At 56.2% G+C, this 17,597-nt stretch overlaps 1 protein-coding gene across 6 annotated transcripts in view; it reads right to left on the bottom strand.

Annotated features, from left to right (window-relative positions):
* The window catches only part of KCNAB2 (potassium voltage-gated channel subfamily A regulatory beta subunit 2), an 84,906-nt gene that overhangs the window by 24,651 nt on the left and 42,658 nt on the right, over positions 1-17,597 (bottom strand). For 4 of the 6 annotated variants that reach the window (XM_042996984.1, XM_042996982.1, XM_042996985.1 and 1 more), the window contains one exon: positions 774-817. In XM_042996984.1, the coding sequence (XP_042852918.1) occupies positions 774-817 (44 nt within the window). Of the gene's footprint in view, positions 1-773; positions 818-6,064; positions 7,939-17,010; positions 17,255-17,597 lie in introns of those variants that run through there. The other 2 variants (XM_042996987.1, XM_042996986.1) reach the window with 2 other exon arrangements.

Below are 17,597 nucleotides of genomic sequence, written 5' to 3'. Positions count from 1 at the left end.
TCAGAGAGCCTCCCCAGGGAGCTTGGACCTCCCCCAGAGTGCTCAGTCCTCAGGCTGCAGGGCCTGGGGGGGGGGCAGCCACAGGCCACCGTGCCCCTCTGCTCTGCGGTGAGCATGTCCTCGGCACGTGTGGACACCTGGCCTTCAGGGCAAGTCTTCCTCTCTTGGGGCCACCAACCTGGGGGACAGGACGTGCCTGGAGCAGGCAGCGGGGCGCAGATCTTTGAGCTGCTCGTTGGGGCTCACGCTGATGCGGCTCCCATTCTGGTGACCAGCCACACGGAGCAGGATGGGGGGTGTCTCCCGGAAAACAGGCTACGTCTGACAGCCACGCCCGCACTCTTGCTGGACGGCATACACGTGTATGTGTGTGGAGGGGTGTGGCGGAAGCATACTGTGTGTTCCATGGAGGGGGAGGGACAGTGTATTCTGGGAGCAGAACTCACATCCGGGCAAAAAATCCACCTGCCCTTTATGAGGACTCTGCCACGTGAGGAACGAAGATGGTCTCCAGACACACCTGGGGCCAGCGTGCTTCTCTAATATTCTGGCGCGAGGCAGGGGGCTGTGTGGGCACAGGGCCCTGATAACTTGCCTCGTCTCCCCCCTCTCTCCCCTAGGACACCCCCACCTCCTGGTTGCCATGGCAACAGCCTCACCAGCGCCCCCCCATCCTGGCTCCCTACCCTTACCCCCAGGAGTGGCCCCTTGAGTCCCCCCCCAAAGCCCCTGCTCCCTTGGGGGGCACTGGACCAAGGGGGCCCCACACTCACCGAGCCCCAGGCAGGAGACCCGCAGGCCCGACTTGCCCAGGTTCCTGGAAAACAAACTTGGTGTGAGTTCTCAGGAGTGGCACGGGACCTGGCAGCCAGGCGCAGGCCCCCCCTATTCCCAGTGCCGTATTCCTTGAGCCCCCCACCCTAGTCAATGCATCTTTTGAGGCTCTGAAGGCCACGGGTCCTTTGGAGAGAGTCCTACTGTAGCTCACCTGCCCCCTGGGGGTCAAGAGCCAACCGTCCACTTCCCGCCCCCCTGCCCCCGCCCCTGCCACACACACACCACAGTTCGGCCACGGGCTGGGCCTTGCTGGTGCCCATGGTGGGGCCTGGAGAGCGCCCCAGAGAGAGGCTGGCGGAGTGGACAGTGTCTTGTTTCACGGGCGAAACAAGGCTGATGTAGGCGTGGCAGTGCTCTGCTGAGGACTGGATGCCCATCTGTCCCGGCACAGGCCGGCTGGGGGCCTGCGGGGGCAGCAACTCGTCGAGGATCCTCCACGGCTCTGTGGGTCAGGCACCTTCCTTTCCCCAATATTCCCACTTGACCTGAGAGCATGCCGGACCCGCCCAGGAAGCGGCGAAGCCAGGAGTCCACCCAGGCGGTCAGCTCCAAGAGCATGCTCCCCACCACGATGGCATGACCCTGTCTGCATTTACGGGGGACACAGGATGCGAGCTGCCCAGATGGGGAAGTTGGCCAGGGCAGGGTCGGAGTCCACTACCCTCAGGGGGACCCCACTGCCGGCATCTCAGTCCTGGGACCGGTCCCCGGGTGCAACACCCGGCCAGGCACCGGGAAGTCAGAGAGTTGTGACAGACCCAGAGGGTGAACCCCAGCCTCCGTCCCAGAGGGCCCCAGCTTTTCCCTGGGGGTACCCCACTTCCAACTTTAGTGGATGCTGTGTCCTCAGTTTCTCCCCCCAAACCTGGCCCCCTCGGGCCCTCTGAAGCTTCGGTTTCCTGGTCCCAAGATCCACAGGTGGTTGTGGGGGGTGGGGAGGGGGGGTATAATAAACTTGTAAGCGGTTTGAAAACAGTTTCACGTGTCTCCAAATTTAAAGTAGTTCTGGAATACGCAGGCTTCTGTTCAAATTTCCCATTAAAAGCAGCCCGGCTGCCAGCCCACAGTTCCTGCAGGGAGGGCTGGGATTTTCCCTAAATAAAGTACAGAACAGAACAGCAGCTGGTTTCTCTTTCAGGGAGGGGGGCAGAGGGAGCAGAGGCTCTGAAGCCAGAGCTCAAACCCTGGCTATGCGTCTTTGGGTGTGCGATGTAACCTCGTGATGCCTCAGTGTGCCCCTCTGTAGAATGGGCTCACAGGGCCGGCCGAGAGGATGACACGAGATAACACGTGTTCCCCCGGGGCACAGAGTCACAGAACACGGACTCTGCATGTGTCCCACTTCCAAGAGACAGGGGACAGAACACAGAGGCCTTTTTTCCTCACGTGAGAAGCAATGGACCAGTCAAGTAGTTTTTTTTTTTCCCCTTAGAAATCAGTGAAATAACCTGAGGGTGCCCTCAGCATGTCTCGTATGTTCTGACCCAGAGCCCCTGGCATCTCTGGCTGCTCTCAAGGAAGGCACGATGTGTGAGGTGAGGGACAGTCGCCATACGTATCGTGGTGACCCTTTCATAGTGCACCCACACACGTCAGATCTTTATGTGGTATACCTTAGCCTTACACAGTGTTACCACATTTCCAGAAGCCTGTGGGAAAATACTTGATTTAACTTCAGATCTGCCATGAGAAATTTAAAATAGAGTATGCATGAAATCCAAGGGCTGAGTGGTCAAAAGACGTGACTTGAGAGTTTTCTTACATTCTTTAAACCGTGTGTGAATTGCTGTTGCTTGCTAGGCAGGAAGGTAATTTTTGTTTTGTTGTCTGTAAATAAACTGGAATTAAAAAGTAATTAAAAAAAAAAAAGAAAGAAAGGCAAAGCACATCGCCTATAGACCACGCATCAGGCCGGGCCGATTTAACGGTGCAATTTTCCCCATGCTAGTTAGAAGGGACCCGTGGCGAGAAATCAGAGCATTGCTTAAAAGCAGTCTGGTAACGAGGCAAAAACGATAGAGGACTCTGATCAGTGGTTCTTAACTGTTGGGAGGTCACAGGCCCCTTTGAGAAGCCGATAAAGGCTACAGACCCCTTCCCTGGAAATGTGCAAGGACACGAAAACCCCCAGAACCCCGTTAGCAATGCCCGGCAGGCAGCGGGGGGGGGGGGGGGGAGCGGTTCACAGGGCCCTGGGCACCTGCTCTCAATAAATCCAGGTGCTGGAAGGGGGGCTGAGCTCCCGACTCTGCAAAACCGGCTCCCACCTGTGACCGTGGGAAGCAATTTCCTGGCCAGGCTCTGAGGAAGGCTAAGCGTTAGGTACGTCCTCTCGGAGTTCCCTTTTACCAGCATGGAACCAAATGCCTGAACGGGCTGCGCGTTCAGGGAGACGAGCAGCGTTAGCAACAGGCAGATGAGGGTACAGAACGCCTGGCTGTGTCCACCTGGGTCTGTGGCTCAAACTCGCCCACCAGAAGGGGCTCCTCGCCTCCGACCCAGGCTCTCCAGCTGCTTTTCCACCCACTGCCCACAGGAATAATCGAATGAAACTAGGACACCGCGTGATGCTGCAATTACCCCGCTCAAGTTGTCTCCCTGATAAAATGATGGTATTAGTTCTGCCATCGCTGCCAGGCCTCGGGAGAAGGGATGAGAAGGGACAGGGTACCTCCGGGCGAAAAGCTTTACAAACATGACTGCTCCGCGACGGGGGGGGGGGGGGAGCCCCAGACATCTCAGCCTCAGCTGGACCGGGGCTGGGGACCAGGCCACTTTCTGATCAGCTGTCGTACGGAGGAGGGAGGCTGTGTGTGATTACCTGTTCACAGGTCTGCCGCGCTCACAGACTCCAGGCTCCCTAAGAACAGGCCTGGGTTTCTGGGCCTTCGTCCTTAGACTGCAGCTGACATTCGCAGCGTCTCAGGGCTGCTTGTTGGGAAACTGGGGGGTGGGAAGCCCAGGTCCTGAGGCCAGGCCCCGCCGCTTACTCACAGGGCTTGGTATCACGCCTCTCCCACCACGGAGCCCCTCTTGGGCCCTCCGGCAAGAATGTGGCTGGCGGCTCTGGCCACCCACCTTTTGTTCCCTCAGCACCAAAGGGTGTGGCTGGAGGCCTCCCCCACCTCTGGCCAGCTTCCTAAGGTGATCGGAGTTGGGGGCAAATAACCAGGCCCCCTGCAGCCCTCATCTGCACCCAAGCCGTGGTGCTGGGACAGTCACTATGCAGCAACCCCAGGAGGGGCAGGTATCTACCTGTAAGGCAGGTGCCCTGTGCTCACCAAGAGTCGGTACCCAATGGTTTGGACTCTGGCTCCCACTTCAGCTTCTAGGCAACTACGTTTCCTTTAGAGGTAGAACCCGCCTTCCTCCCCCCACACTGTAGTCCAGAAAAGCTCACCAGGCCACATGTAAGGACGGATGGGGGGGGGGGGGTCCCATAATTAGGAAGTGCTGGGGCTGGGATCTGAATCCAGCCTCTTAGACTGCAAACCCCCTTATCATCCGTCTCGCCCTCCCTGCCTCCAGCATGTGTCATACCTGAACACACAAATGCACCCACACACGCATGTGCAAATATATGCATACATGTGCCCACGTGTGTACTCACACAGATATGCACACACACATACCTATGCACACGCGGTAATCCTGAGCAACCAGGCTCTTTGAGATTTACTCCTTAATCGACCACAGGATCTTAGGAGGGAAATCATGTGAATAGCCATATTTTCCATTTACACAGCACTGTACATTTTAAGAAATGATCTCCCTCATATTAACTCCTTTAATGATCCCGGGACTGACTTAAAAGTATCAGCCGATAACAGGTACCTAGCTTGAAACATATAGTCTGTTTACTCTTAGCTTTTGATCCCAACTTAACAAAAAGAGATAAGCCGGCAGGGCTCCAAGACTGGAGAATTCCAATCTGGATTGTCCTCCTCAAGCTTAGAGGCTGGGAACACAAGCCTTTTTACACCAAAGGCTCATAAAAGAATATCAAACACCCCCAAGGACCCAGGGAAGGAAGGGATACAGGCAGAGGCACAAAAGAAATCAGAGTTACTCCAAAATTCATCTCCAGGAGGCAGGGAACTCCACACGGTTCTTTCACGCGAGGTCTGACTTCAGGCATTGGTTTTGGGGGAGGTTCAAGCTAAACATCTCAGGTGTTAGGAGTGAATCTCTCATTACTTTTCAAGTTGTCAGCACCACCAGCTAGACACCCAGACACTCTCCTCAAATACAACTAGAATCTTCTGTGGCTCTTTTTGAGCCTACGTGACTCTTTGGGTCCAGCCGCAGCAGATTGTTTGCTGTAACATCATCTCCCAGGAACATCATTCTAGAAAGGCCTAAGGGTGGACATACAGAAACACTCATAGTAAGAAAGGCCAGACTGCCAAGCAAGGTGCCCTCCGACCCTGACCCCAGGGGTCCTTGGTACAAAGCGGGGACTCTCCTCTTCCACCTGGGTGCATGTGCCCAGCATCTGAGCAAGGCCCAGGGTGGGACAAGGGGTGACATCCAAGGAGGGGGAGGAAGGTCCCTGCCCCTGACGCTCATGCTCTGCACCCTTTCCACGTACCGGCGGACTGAGCCCAGGCAGACGTACACAGTGCAATCTGGGCTAAGCCACCAGCAGGAGGGTCCAGATGCCGCTCTGTGCCCTGCCGAGTGGTGGTCCTGCCTGTGGAGGACCCCGGCCTGGGGTCTGGAAGATGAATTTCATCACATGGTTCACTCAATGGTCCCTGAATATCAAACCAACGCTTGTCATGAGGGCCTAACCGCAAAGACCACCTAGGGGAGGGCATGGAGGGCAGGAGGCCCTCTGGCCGGTGTTGGCGGTGGTCCCCAGGAAGAGAAAGCATCCCTGAGTCTTGGAAACCATCACATGGATGGTTTGGCTACTGTTACCACCACCCACTGCCCCCACCCCCCAACAAAGGAAACAAACGGGCAGAAGGAAGAGAAACCATCATACATCTTAGCCCTGTGGTGGTGAAGAAAGAAATTTGGGGCTGAACGTGAGCCAAGCCTCGATGTTGTTTCTCACCCAGTCCACCCAGTGCTAGGAGCTCTTCCCCCCGCCCCCCTCCGCCACCTCTCAGCACGCAGAGTGTCCAAATCTGACAATGGATTGCAGATTTCCCCGGCTCTCCCTGATGGGGGTGGTGGGGGAGGCAGCCTCGACCCTGAGAAGCCACCCCGGAGCCCGTACCTATATTTCATCCCTGGCTGCTTCACGCTGGCGTCACCGGCACACGGGAGGCTCTGCATTGACAGGTGTCCCAGGCTCCGGGCCACCATGGCCACGGCGCGGAAGCGGCCACGGGAGCCCAGGCTGGGGCTGCTGGCAGCCGGCCGGCCCAGCCGCTCCTCGGGGCCCCGGCCCTTGAGGCTGTGCTCTGAGCACACAAAAGACACCTGCATGCCAAGGCTGGGGCCCAGCTCCTGGCTGCGTCCCCCTCCTTCTGGGCTCTGCAGTCAACTGCCCCTAGAAGTCCTCCTGTTCCCAGGACAAGGCTTTATCCCAGAAAGCCAGGAAGCTGCGAGGCGCTCCTTCCGGAAGCGAGGATTTCCCAAGGCAGCGAGAGAAAAATCCTGTGCGGTGTCCGAGAGAAGGGAATCGGATGTCCAGAAGCATGCGAGGAAAGACCTTATCAGAGGGAACTCGGAAATCCAGGTGGGGGCGGTGCCATTTTTTCTCCGCTCACAGCCTTCTCGGCTCTACTGGTCCTTCCCCTGCACTCACCCTGGTCTGGCTCTGGCTGCCAGAGTCCCCAGGCCGGCGGTGTCCGGCAGGGCTGGGCTGCAGGTTACTCCCGACCTCCGCGTGACATCGCCCTCCTCCAGGGGAGAGGGGAGAAGGGAGGGCGCCTCCCGTCAGGGTGGTGGCCTGGGGGCTGCCGGGGGCGAGGGGGGGGGTTCAGGGGAGCAGCTGTTTCCCCAGGCTTCCCAGAGTCCAACTCCTGGCTCTGCACACCACGGGCCGTCGGGCGCCCCCGCCAAGTAAATTAGGTGACCGGTGGGAAGCGCAGGAGGCATCTAGCGATTCATTATTAATGACGCGGATGCTCCGCCGCCCGCCCTGGCCGATCCCCGGGAGGCTGGCCCTGGCTGCTCCAGGCTGACAGCCGCTGGGCCGGGACGGGGACAGGCAGCCAGCCGTGCCCCCACCCCCCCCAGCTGCCTCTGGTTCTTGCCCCACAAAGTGGGGCTTCCGCCAGCACGAGGAGAAGGAGAATCACCCGAAATGTGGAGAAAAGACCTCTCCGTCTAGACGACCCGAGGAGAGAAGCCTGGGGGTCGTGGGGCCAGAGACCTGAGAAGTTCTGGCACTCCACAGTTCTTAGCTCACAGCAGAGCAGACACTCAGTAAATGCTTCTGGAATGTATGCGTGAATGCATGAGTGAATGAGGACACCCGTCCCCATGACCCCAGCCTTCTTTCCCACACTCATGGGTTCAGGATGGACTTGGGAGCAAGGCTCTCCTCCTGGAACAAAGCTCATGGGGTTTCCTGAAACCCAAGGAGATTTCCTCCCCCCCCCCATGGCAGGAGGGACTGGCTTTGCCCTCTGACCCCAAACATGCCACCTTCACCCTGTGAGGTGAGCCCTGGCCAAAGCTACCTTTTGGGGTCTTTCTTGCCATGCAGGAAGGGGCAGAGAAAGAGCTAGATGGGAGACAGGTGATCGGGGTCTAGTTCAGGCTCTGCTGTTAATTTGCTGTGTGATCGCAGGCAAGGGGACTGCCCTCTCTGGGCCTCCACTGACAAAATGAGAGACGTGGCCTGAGAAGCCTCTCTGTCTCTCCCGGCTTGGACCCACAGGGCCCTTCCCAACCAGCTGACTGTCCAAAGATGAATCCGCCTAAAGATGTTCACGATGGATGGTGTCTGAACTCGCTCTCAGCCCCGGCCCTGCCTTTTTGACACAGAGGTTAAGAATAAAACCTTGCTCCTGTCTGGCCTCCCTGCTCCTGAGCTGGGCATCCTCGGGCAAGAGACCTCGTCCCCGGGCCTCAGTGTTCTCAGTGTCCAATGCAGAACACAGAACACGGTCAGATCACAAATGGCATGTACTCCCAGGATCCTCAGCAGGAAGGAAGGGCTTTTTGTACATTTTTTAAAAATTTATTTTTTATTTTAGAGAGAGAGAGAGAGAGAGAGAGCATGAGTGGGGGAGAGGGGCAGAGGCAGACAGAGAGAGAGAATCTCGAGCAGACTTCACACTCAGCAGAGTGCCTAATGTCGGGCTTGACCCCAAGACCCTGGGATCATGACCTGAGCTGAAATCAAGAGTCAGACCCTCAACCGACTGAGCCACCTGAGCGCCCCGAAGGAAGGGCTTTTTGGAGGTGGCAGTTGGTACAGGCCCATGTGCAAGACTCTACCTCCACCTCTGCACTGGTCACTGTACCCCTTTTGACACCCTCAGGGCCACAGGCCTGACACAGCAGCAGGAGACACACCCTGAGGGTGATACCTGGACCAGGGATGGAGCTGGGGCCTTTGCCAAGGCAGCCCTGGCAGGTCACAGACACCACTTACACAGGCCAGCAGGGGGCCCTCAGGACCCAGAGGCCCAGCTCTGCCTTAGTCTCTTACCTGCCCACATAAGCCACAGGCCTGCTTGGCCCTCCCTGAGCCTCTCGAGTGGGCAGGGCCTGAGAAGATCAAAGGGCAACCTGTAGTGCCGAGCCCCTCCACGAGCGGGGCCCTGGCCTTCAGGGAGCCCACAGGCCTGCCAAAGAGGCTGCAGGGGCAAAGCCTGCCTCTGCTCCTCCCGGGAGGGGAGCTTGTTACAAATACAGATGCCTGGGTCCCCCCCGATCTACTGAATCAGCAGCTTTTGGGCTGGGCTTGGGAAGCTGTGTTTCATCAAGAGCTTCTGGTTGTGCTGTGTACCTGGTCTAGGGGATGTGGAAACCCTCTACTCCTTTCTTCCTTATATATTTCATCTCTCTGCGCTCTGGAAAACTATCAGATCTGGCATCTTACCATTCCTCAGAGGTGCCTCAGATGGTGTGCTTTAGGCAGCACCAAGTTAAGTGAGAATCACAATGACTTAGTCACCACAGTGGGTAAAATATCATCTGCTCCACCATGCAACTCAGCAATTCCACTCCTAGGTATGTGCTCAGAGAACCGAAAACATATGCCCACACAAACACTTGAACACAAATGTCCATAGCAGCATTATTCATCATTGCCCCAAAGTGGAAATAACCAACATGTTCATCCACTGATGAACTGATAAACACAATATGGTCTGCCTGCCAATACAACAGAATGTTATTCAGCCATACAAAGGAATAAAGCACCGGTATATGCTACAACATGGATGAACCTTGAAAACATTATGCTGAGTGAGATAAGCCAGTCACAAAGGCCACACAGTATATGATTCCATTTATATGAAATGTTCAGAATAGGCAAATTCACAGCTATCATAGAAATCTGAGACATAGCTTTCTGTCTCAGAAAGTAGCTTAGTGGTTGCCAGGAGCTAGGGGGCGGGAATTGGGAATTGGGGAGTGATAGTTAATGTGGGTATAGTGTTTCTTTTTGGGGTGCTTAAGATGTTCTAAAGTTGATTGTGGTGAGTTTTCCACAACTCTAGGAATATACTAAAATCACTGAACCGTATACTTTATTGTTATTTTTTAAAAGTTTACTTATTTTGAGAAAGAGAGAGAGAGACTGAAGGGGAGGGCAGAGAGAGGGGGAGAGAGAATCGAAGCAGGCTCCACACGGTCAGTGCAGAGCCTGATTCGGGGCTCAAACTCACAAACCGTCAGATCATGACCTGAGCTGAAACCAAGAGTCAGATGCTTAACCGACTGAGCCACCCAGACGCCCCCTGAACTGTATACTTTAAACATATGTATGGTATATGAATTATATCCCCATAAAGCTGTTGCCCCCCAAAATGCCACCTGCCTCAAAAGTCTCTGGGCCTCAGTCTCACTCTTGCTCCCGTGAGAGCATCCTTCCTGTTTGTCTGCCTTTGAAGTCCTCCTCGCCCTCTGATATCACCTCAGAGAAGCCAGCTCCCTAAGCACATGTAACCCTTTCCTTCTCCAAGTGCCAACGACGCTCTACCCAGCGACACATCAGGGGGCTGGGAACCACTTGCCGGTTCCTCTCTGCAAGACGCACTCCTTCCAGACGTCAGCAGGACTCCTGAGCAGGGCCTTGTGATAGAGTCCCAGCCCTCACTCCATCCCATTGTAGTGTGTCATAGAAACGATGAATATTTGACCTCAGCACTCCCCTGGGGAAACCCAGGGCAAACAGGTGCTGTCCTCAGCAGAGAACTGCCAGGCGGAGCAGGTAGGTTTTTAAAGGCTGGCCAGAATCTGTAACTTTCCACTTGCCCCAAACAGGGGTCACGACTTGCAATACTCCTAGGAGGTTGCAAGAATTAGGCAAGAGGGGAAAAGCTGGAAGCTTAAACCCTTGACCAGAATTTGCCTTGGTTAAATGTCAGCCCCAAAGGGCTGCTCCTTTCGAACGTGTTTAGGTCAAGAGGGTGAATTCCAGACCTGCGTTGCTCGACTTGAAATGGGCTTTGAGCAGAAGCGTCAGTATGGCTGGTGGATTTGGATACAGAACCGTTTTTGTGGTGCTTTTTCTGCCCCTGTGGTACCTGCTGTTCTGAAAACAAGGCAGCTAGCTCCTGCTGTGATTAGAGGCAGGGCCACCCCAACTCAAAGCTCTCCTCTTCATCCACAGAATGCCACTATAGAGAGCTTCTGAGAATAGAAGCTTCTGGCTCAGCCACCTGGGATCCACCCTGTGCCCCACCTGCCCCGGGAGCTCATGGAGAGACAGGAAAGCTGGGGCCCAGGCAGGCTGTTCCTCCAAAATGGTGACAGCCTCTCAGTGGGGAGGTGATGGGCACTCTCCCCATGCAGAGTGAGGCCCACGGAGGCCTCGAGGTCTGGAGCAAAAGTTTTAAAGATGGCTTTTAAAAGCCCAGACGGCTGGGGCGCCTGGGTGGCTCAGCCGGTTAAGCATCTGACTTCGGTTCAGGTCATGATCTCCCAGTTTATGGGTTCGAGCCCCGTGTTGGACTCTGTGCTGACAGCCTGGAGCCTGCTTCAGATTCTGTGTCTCCCTCTCTCTCTGCCCCTCTCCTGCTCCTGCTCTGTCTCAAAAAGAAATAAACATTGAAAAAATAAAAATAAATAAAATAAAAGCGCAGACTGCAATAGTCACTCAGTGAGGACGAGCGGCTGCGTCCTGTAGAGGCCCAGGTGCTTCCCCTGTACCTGCGAGGCTGCCCGGACCGTGCCAAATGGAGGGTGTTTTGCACCCAAAGGTGACTTCTTGACCAAGGAGGTGGGGGGGATGCTGACGAGTTGGGGGCTGCTGCAGTGGGGCAGTGGGATGGGAGGTCCTTGGCCCCTGAAGTTTCTAAGAGCAAAAGGTGGCAGACCAGTGACCTTCCTGGAGGAGGTGTCGTCTGGCAGGTAAGAGCCGAAGACCCCTTGGGGGCTTCCTTCAGGACCTCATACCCCAGTCACCAGAAGGGGAAAAGGGCTAAGTGGCTTCCAATCAGCTCCTTTTGCTTCTTAGTTGATGCGTGTACAAAGCGGTTGTTCAAGCCCTGAGTAAGTGTTTCTGGTACGTTTCCTGCCTCATCGCCAGGAGCACCTCCGAGGCACCAACAATGGCCACCGCACTATCAATGAAACGGTGCTCACTGAGCGGTCCTGCCAAGCCCTTTTTGTGTAGCTGAACTCCCACCGCACCCTGCCACACCCGGGGAAACTGAGGCACAGAGGGGTCAAGCAAGGAAGGCAGACGCTGGCTCCGCCCTCATTCACAGGGGTGGCAGGGTGGGAGGTGAGCAGGGTGAGCAGGGCCCCTCCCATGGAGCGGCTCCCGCTCTCAGAGCCCTGGATTAAAGGGTGAGGGCTGGGGGGCAGTCCCAGGGGGCTGCCTGGTGCTGTCTGTGGATTGGATCGGGCTGTGCTGACCCTGCCTTTCTAGGTGGACAATACAGAACCAAGCATCCTGGTCCCCATCCTTGTCCAACGAGAGGGGTGGATCCCCTCAGACCTCGGGGTGGAGGCCTGGGGGTCTGGACTGCTAACAGCTAGGCCCCTGATTCCCGAGGCCAGGTGGGCTGTGCTGTCAGCTGGTTACAGCACAATCCACTGGCGGAGGTGTTAGGCCCGCCGCGGCCCTTCCTATTCCGTGGCGGGGGCGGTGGCTGCTATGCCGACCCCGTGGCCGGGTCGGCCCTCCACAGAGACCCACAAGTCACCCACGCCAGCCATCCTCCCAGCTCCTGGTCATGCCGGAGCGGCTCTTCCCTAAGACCGGCTGGTCTCGCCTCCTCCCTCCTCTTTCCCTTCCCTCCCTTCCACATCTGCTTCTTGTCCGCACAGGACAGGGGAGCCACATCCCCAGGACCAGAGTTTCTCTCCCACCCGCAGCCAAGCCTGGAGCTCTCAGTGATGTTACTGCCTAATGCAGTCCTCCAGACGATTCCGTGAGGAATGCCTGTGGTCTCCACTCTCTAGACTGGGAACTGAGACACAGAGAGGCCAGGTGACTCATCCAAGGTCACAAAGGTACCTGCGGGGAGCCCGGATTCCTCCCGGGACACTCCCCCGGGCCTCAGTAGGCTCAAGGAGTTGACTTAGCCCTTGGGACCTGTTGTGGGTGGGAATGCGTCCCCCAAAACATGCTGAGGTCCTGACTCCTGTATCTGTGACCTTATTTGGAAGTAGGGACTTTGTAGAAGTAGTCAGGTAAAGGTGAGGTTGTCCCAGAGCAGCGTGGGCCCTAAATCCAATGCCTGGTGTCCTTGTGAGGAGATGGGCAGATACACACAGACGGGCAATAGCCACTTGAAGATGGAGGCAGAGACCGGAGCGTCTGTAAGCCAAGGGACACAGGGGACACTGGCAGCCACCAGAAGCTGGACGAGGCAGGGAGGGGTCGTCTCCTGGGGCCCTCAGAGGGCATGGGGTCCTGCCCACACCTGGATTTCAGACTTTTGGCCTCTAGAGCTGTGAGAGAATGTTGTTTTAGGCCACCATTAGTGGTATTTCATTGTGGCAGATGCAGGAACGCAGTATAGGACATTTTTCAAGGTGGACTTGTCCCCCACTTAGCTTCTGAGATTGGTCCACAAGTCATCCCTCTCTGGCCTCTGCTCTTTTTCTCCTGCCTCTCCTCCCCCCCCCCACCCCCCCGGGTCCTCTGAATCACACCTGTCCTGCACACCTGCCCTCTGAGGCACACCTGGATTCTCAGCTCTTTCAGGAAGCCCTCTCTGATGGCCCACCTGCAAGGGATCTCCTAGGAATAACTGAGCAGCTACGTAGAATCCGCTCCGGGAACCCGACCACAAATCAAATAGTGCCTGGTGACAAGTACTGACTCGTGGCAAGAGCCCATGGTCTAGGGTCTGAACACGCAGGTGTGCCAGGGGCTGATGACCAAGCTTCACTGCCCAGGGCTCCCCCCCCACCCCCCTCCACATCTGGGCTGCAACAGAGACGCAGACCCAGCCTCCAGAACCGTGGTCGAGGAAGCAGCAGGAAGGAGACACATCTTACAGGGGAATATTCTAGAAAGGGGGTTAAGGCCAGCAGCATTCAATACCATCGAGGCTCCGGATGTTCTAGGTGCTGGGAACAGACAAAAGCCCTGCTCTTAGGGAGTGCAGATAAGAGGGACAGCAGGGGGATGTGAGGATGACCACGGGACAGGACAGTGCACTCGAGGACCGCCTGCGAGGATGTCATTAGACGAGGCACTCGGGGAAGTCTCCCAAAGGACCAAGATGTGACTGACGGGAGGGAGCCAGCTGTGAGAAGATCTGGGGGACGAGAATGTGCAAGGGCCCTGAGGATGGACGGAGCTTAGCACCTTCGAGATACAGAAGGAAGGAGCCTCCTGAGCGGGAGGGAGAGGGGTCTAAGCTGAAATCAGAGCAGGCAAGGGACCGCGTGGGTCTGGGGGGATTTGGGGTTCATTCCCGGCGCCACATCTCTGAGGCCACATCTCTGGACCCTCCCGTTGCTACCACCAGGTGGGTGTGGGGAGGGGAGCTTACACGTGCACTGTGCGGATTTAAAAATTCGATGCTTTTTTTTTTTTTTTTTTTTAATCACAAGAGTTGAGGAAAGCTAAAAAGCGGAGGAAGTTAACACGAAGGCTTTTCCCAAGCTGCAGGCTCGGTTCAGCAGATAAAACGCCCGGGCCTGGGGCACAGCTGTCCCCTTGCTTATCTGAAGGCATTATCTTTTTTACATTAATATTTAAGACCGAGTTTAACAGAGTCGCAGCCCTACTGCTGGTGGGGACGTTAACTGTGGAACGGCATTTATCTGGGATCTTTAATAACTGCTGGTGTTAGTTGTGGAGGCCCCTGTTTCCAGATAACTGCAACCCCCCTGGATGCAGCAAGATCAAATCCGCCAGATAAAGAAAGGGCCGCGTGGGTGTGACAGCCTTTGGCCCATCAACTGCTAAAGACACGGTGGTTTTCTGGTCTCCTCTGCAACTTGGGAAGCGAGTTTTCCCTGGGTACTTAGCTCCCTGGTTAGTTCCCCACATTTCAGATGTGGCCCAGATTTTCCGGTGGCTGGGGCGGGGGTCAGGCAAATAAGATTTGTCCTTGTCCCCATACCCACCCATGTTAGTGTCCCGGGGCTCCCATAACAGAGCACCACAAACGGGGATTCAAAGAACAGAAATGGATTCTCTCCCAGTTCTGAAGGCCAGACGTCTGAGAGCCAGATGTGGGCAGGGCCGTCTCCCTCCAGAGGCTCCAGGGGACCACGCTCCCGGCCTCATCCAGCTTCTGGTGGCTGCAGGCATTCCCAGGTTCGTGGCCACGACACTCTACTCTCTGCCTCCACCACCACGTGGCTTCTTCCCTGTGTGTCTTCACATGATATTCTTATAAGGACGCCTGTCTTCGGAGTTAGGGCCCACCCTATTCCAGCTGGGCCTTGTCTTTTTTTCTTTTTTTAATGTTTATTTATTTATTTTGACAGAGAGAGAGTGAGCGAGGGAGAGGCAGAGAGAGAGAGGGAGACAGAGAATCCCAAGCAGGCTCCACAGCTGTCAGCACAGCACCCGGCGTGGGTCTTGAACCCACGAACTGTGAGATCATGACCCAAGCTGAAACCAAGAGCCAGACGTTTAACCGACTGAGCCACCCAGGCCCCCCCAGTAGGGCCTCATCTTAACTGATCACATCGGCAATGGCCCTATTGGCAAACAAGGTCACATTCTGAGGTTCAGGGTGGACATGAAATTTTGGGGACGTGATGCACTCCATTGCAACCGCCATCATAAACTGTATCCACAGTGGAGGGGGCTGGGGTCTTCCCAGGGGAGGAGGCCGAGCTCCAGCCGCCCCACCTCACCCTACTGCCCTCTACCTTCCTTGCTCTGGCCCAGCCACCCGGGCCTTCTCTTTGCTCCTCAGATGTCCCCCTGTCTCCTTGGCCTGGAAGGTTCTAGCCCACATCTTCAAATGTCTCCCTTTCAGATGGTTAAGGTCTGGGCTGTGCCTGGCCTCTCTCACGCCCTTGGGTGGTGGCTTGCTTTTTTCTCTGCTTCCCCACATGAGGACTCACTGTGAGGGTGGGGACCCTGTCCATCTTGTTTGTGTGGCTTCTGGCCGGCTGCCTGGAGCTAACAGACCCTTAACAAACATCTCTTGAATTAAGGACAAATATTAACGGCCAGTGCCCCTCCCTGCCCCCCATTTCTCAGTCTTGAGAAATTTCCATTAGAATTAGGACTTACTGGGGCCAAAGTAGCTGACGCTTTGTCCCTCCCACACAGCTGGATTCAGAATACAAAACCTTATGAATTCTGCCATCTAATGGACTCCGAGAAGAAGTGTTTTGTTTCTTTAAATGGCAACCACGCGTTCAAACAATGAACCAAAGGTCCAGACACACTGTCCACAGGACAAAATGTTAAGCAACAGGTCTCTACTCTCCTCCCCACAGAACAGCCAGAAAAACCTCGGGAGGCCTGTGTTAGATGGAAGCCAAGGGTCTAGGGCTGCCAGATCAGCCACGGGACACCCAGTTCAGTCTGAACTTCAGATAAACAACGTTTTAGCATAAGTATGACCCAGATATTGTGTGGGATATACTTATACTAAAAAAAGGAAACGTTTATTTGAAATTCAAATTTAACAAAGGAACAAAGCTGCATATACGTAAGGTATGAATGCAAACACCAGCTCTGGGGTTCTTTGGCTGTTTCTCCGAGGCTTTCACAGGAGAAAGTGGGCCGGCCGCCGGAGTTCTGCCCCAGATGCTGAATTCAAAGATGAGCCAGCTAAAGGGAACGTCCTTCTGAAGTTCCAAGGAGAGTGAGCCTGACGTGCCTATCACCCGGAGAACACAAGGGACATGAAGCCACAGCCTTTGCCCTGGACGCAAGCGTAGGTGCTAATTCAGAGGCTGCCTGTTGAAAGCCGCTTCCCACGAGGACAGCCCAGCTTAAGGTCAGATGGGGGGCGGGGGAGCACATCTTTGCCCCCAGGACCCAGCCTGGGATTCTGATACCAGGATGAATTTGTTGTTAGAGATGACCAGAGACGTTCTCGTTAATTCATGTCTAGCCAACCCCTCATGATTAATTTGTCCCAGTGGTGCCTCAAGAAAAATGAAACGATGCCTCTAACCCCTGCTGCAAAGCGTTTTCAGGAAACCACGTTCTCCCACAGAGGATAAATCAAACCGGTAACAGCGCTTATCTTCGAGGGCAGGACTACCCTTTGGAGAAAAGACTTTCGTTTTCTTCTTCGTACATTTCGGTATGGCTGGACTTTAAAAAATTTTTGGGGGGGTTAATTTATTTTTGAGAGAGAGGGAGAGCGAGGGAGGGGCAGAGAGAGAGGGAGACACAGAATCCGAAGCCGGCTCCAGGCTCCGAGCTGTCAGCACAGAGCCCGACGCGGGGCTCGACCCCACGAACCGCGATCGTGACCTGAGCCGAAGTCGGACGCTTCACCGACTGGGCCCCCCGGGCGCCCCGGGTTGGACTTTTCACACACAAACTAGTTACCCCGACATCCGATAATGTCACGCTCGATCCCCGTCTCCCGGGCTGCAGCTCCGGCCTTGTGCAGGGTCCTTCCCGCCCCGCCCCAGCCCGGCCCTTACCGGTACTTCATGCCCGTGCGCTGGGCGGTGCAGCCGTCCAGGGAGAGGCCGTGCATGCGGAGGAAGCTCTCCATGTTCCTGGCCTGGGCCGCCGCCCGCACCTCCCGCAGCCGCTGCAGCTCCAGCGTGTCGGTCCGGCGCACGGGGTGCAGGGCCCAGTCCGAGTGACACCTGCTGCTCACGCTCCTCAGGCTCTCGCTGTACGTCATGGACAACATGGCACCGCCCGGCCCGGCAGCCGCCGCTGTCCACACGGGAAACGCCGAGTGGCCGTGAGTTAGCGAAGGTGCCGCTGCCCTGCCCCGGCGCCCCGCGGGACGCCGGCCCCGGGGCAGGGGTGCCGCAGAGACACCTCCTCCAACTAGAGCGGCCAGAACGGGTCTCGGCGCCTGGGGCCGGGGCCCCTGGGTGTAAACGCCTCCTGGCACGACACTGTCAGCCCTTGACTCTGCACGGGCCGGGGACTCTGGCTAAGCCGCCCTCCCCTGCCCCGCGCGGCCCCAAGACAAGCACTGGCGAAGCCACATTCCAGGCGTGAGAACTCAAAGCGGGGACTCCGGATGCAAACAGAGGCAAGAGAGCATGCA

The sequence above is a fragment of the Panthera tigris genome, chromosome C1, assembly GCF_018350195.1.
Source record: "Panthera tigris isolate Pti1 chromosome C1, P.tigris_Pti1_mat1.1, whole genome shotgun sequence".
Lineage (NCBI taxonomy): Eukaryota > Metazoa > Chordata > Mammalia > Carnivora > Felidae > Panthera > Panthera tigris.
The sequence above is the reverse complement of the archived record's forward strand: the minus strand, read 5'-3'. Positions and strand labels throughout refer to the sequence as shown.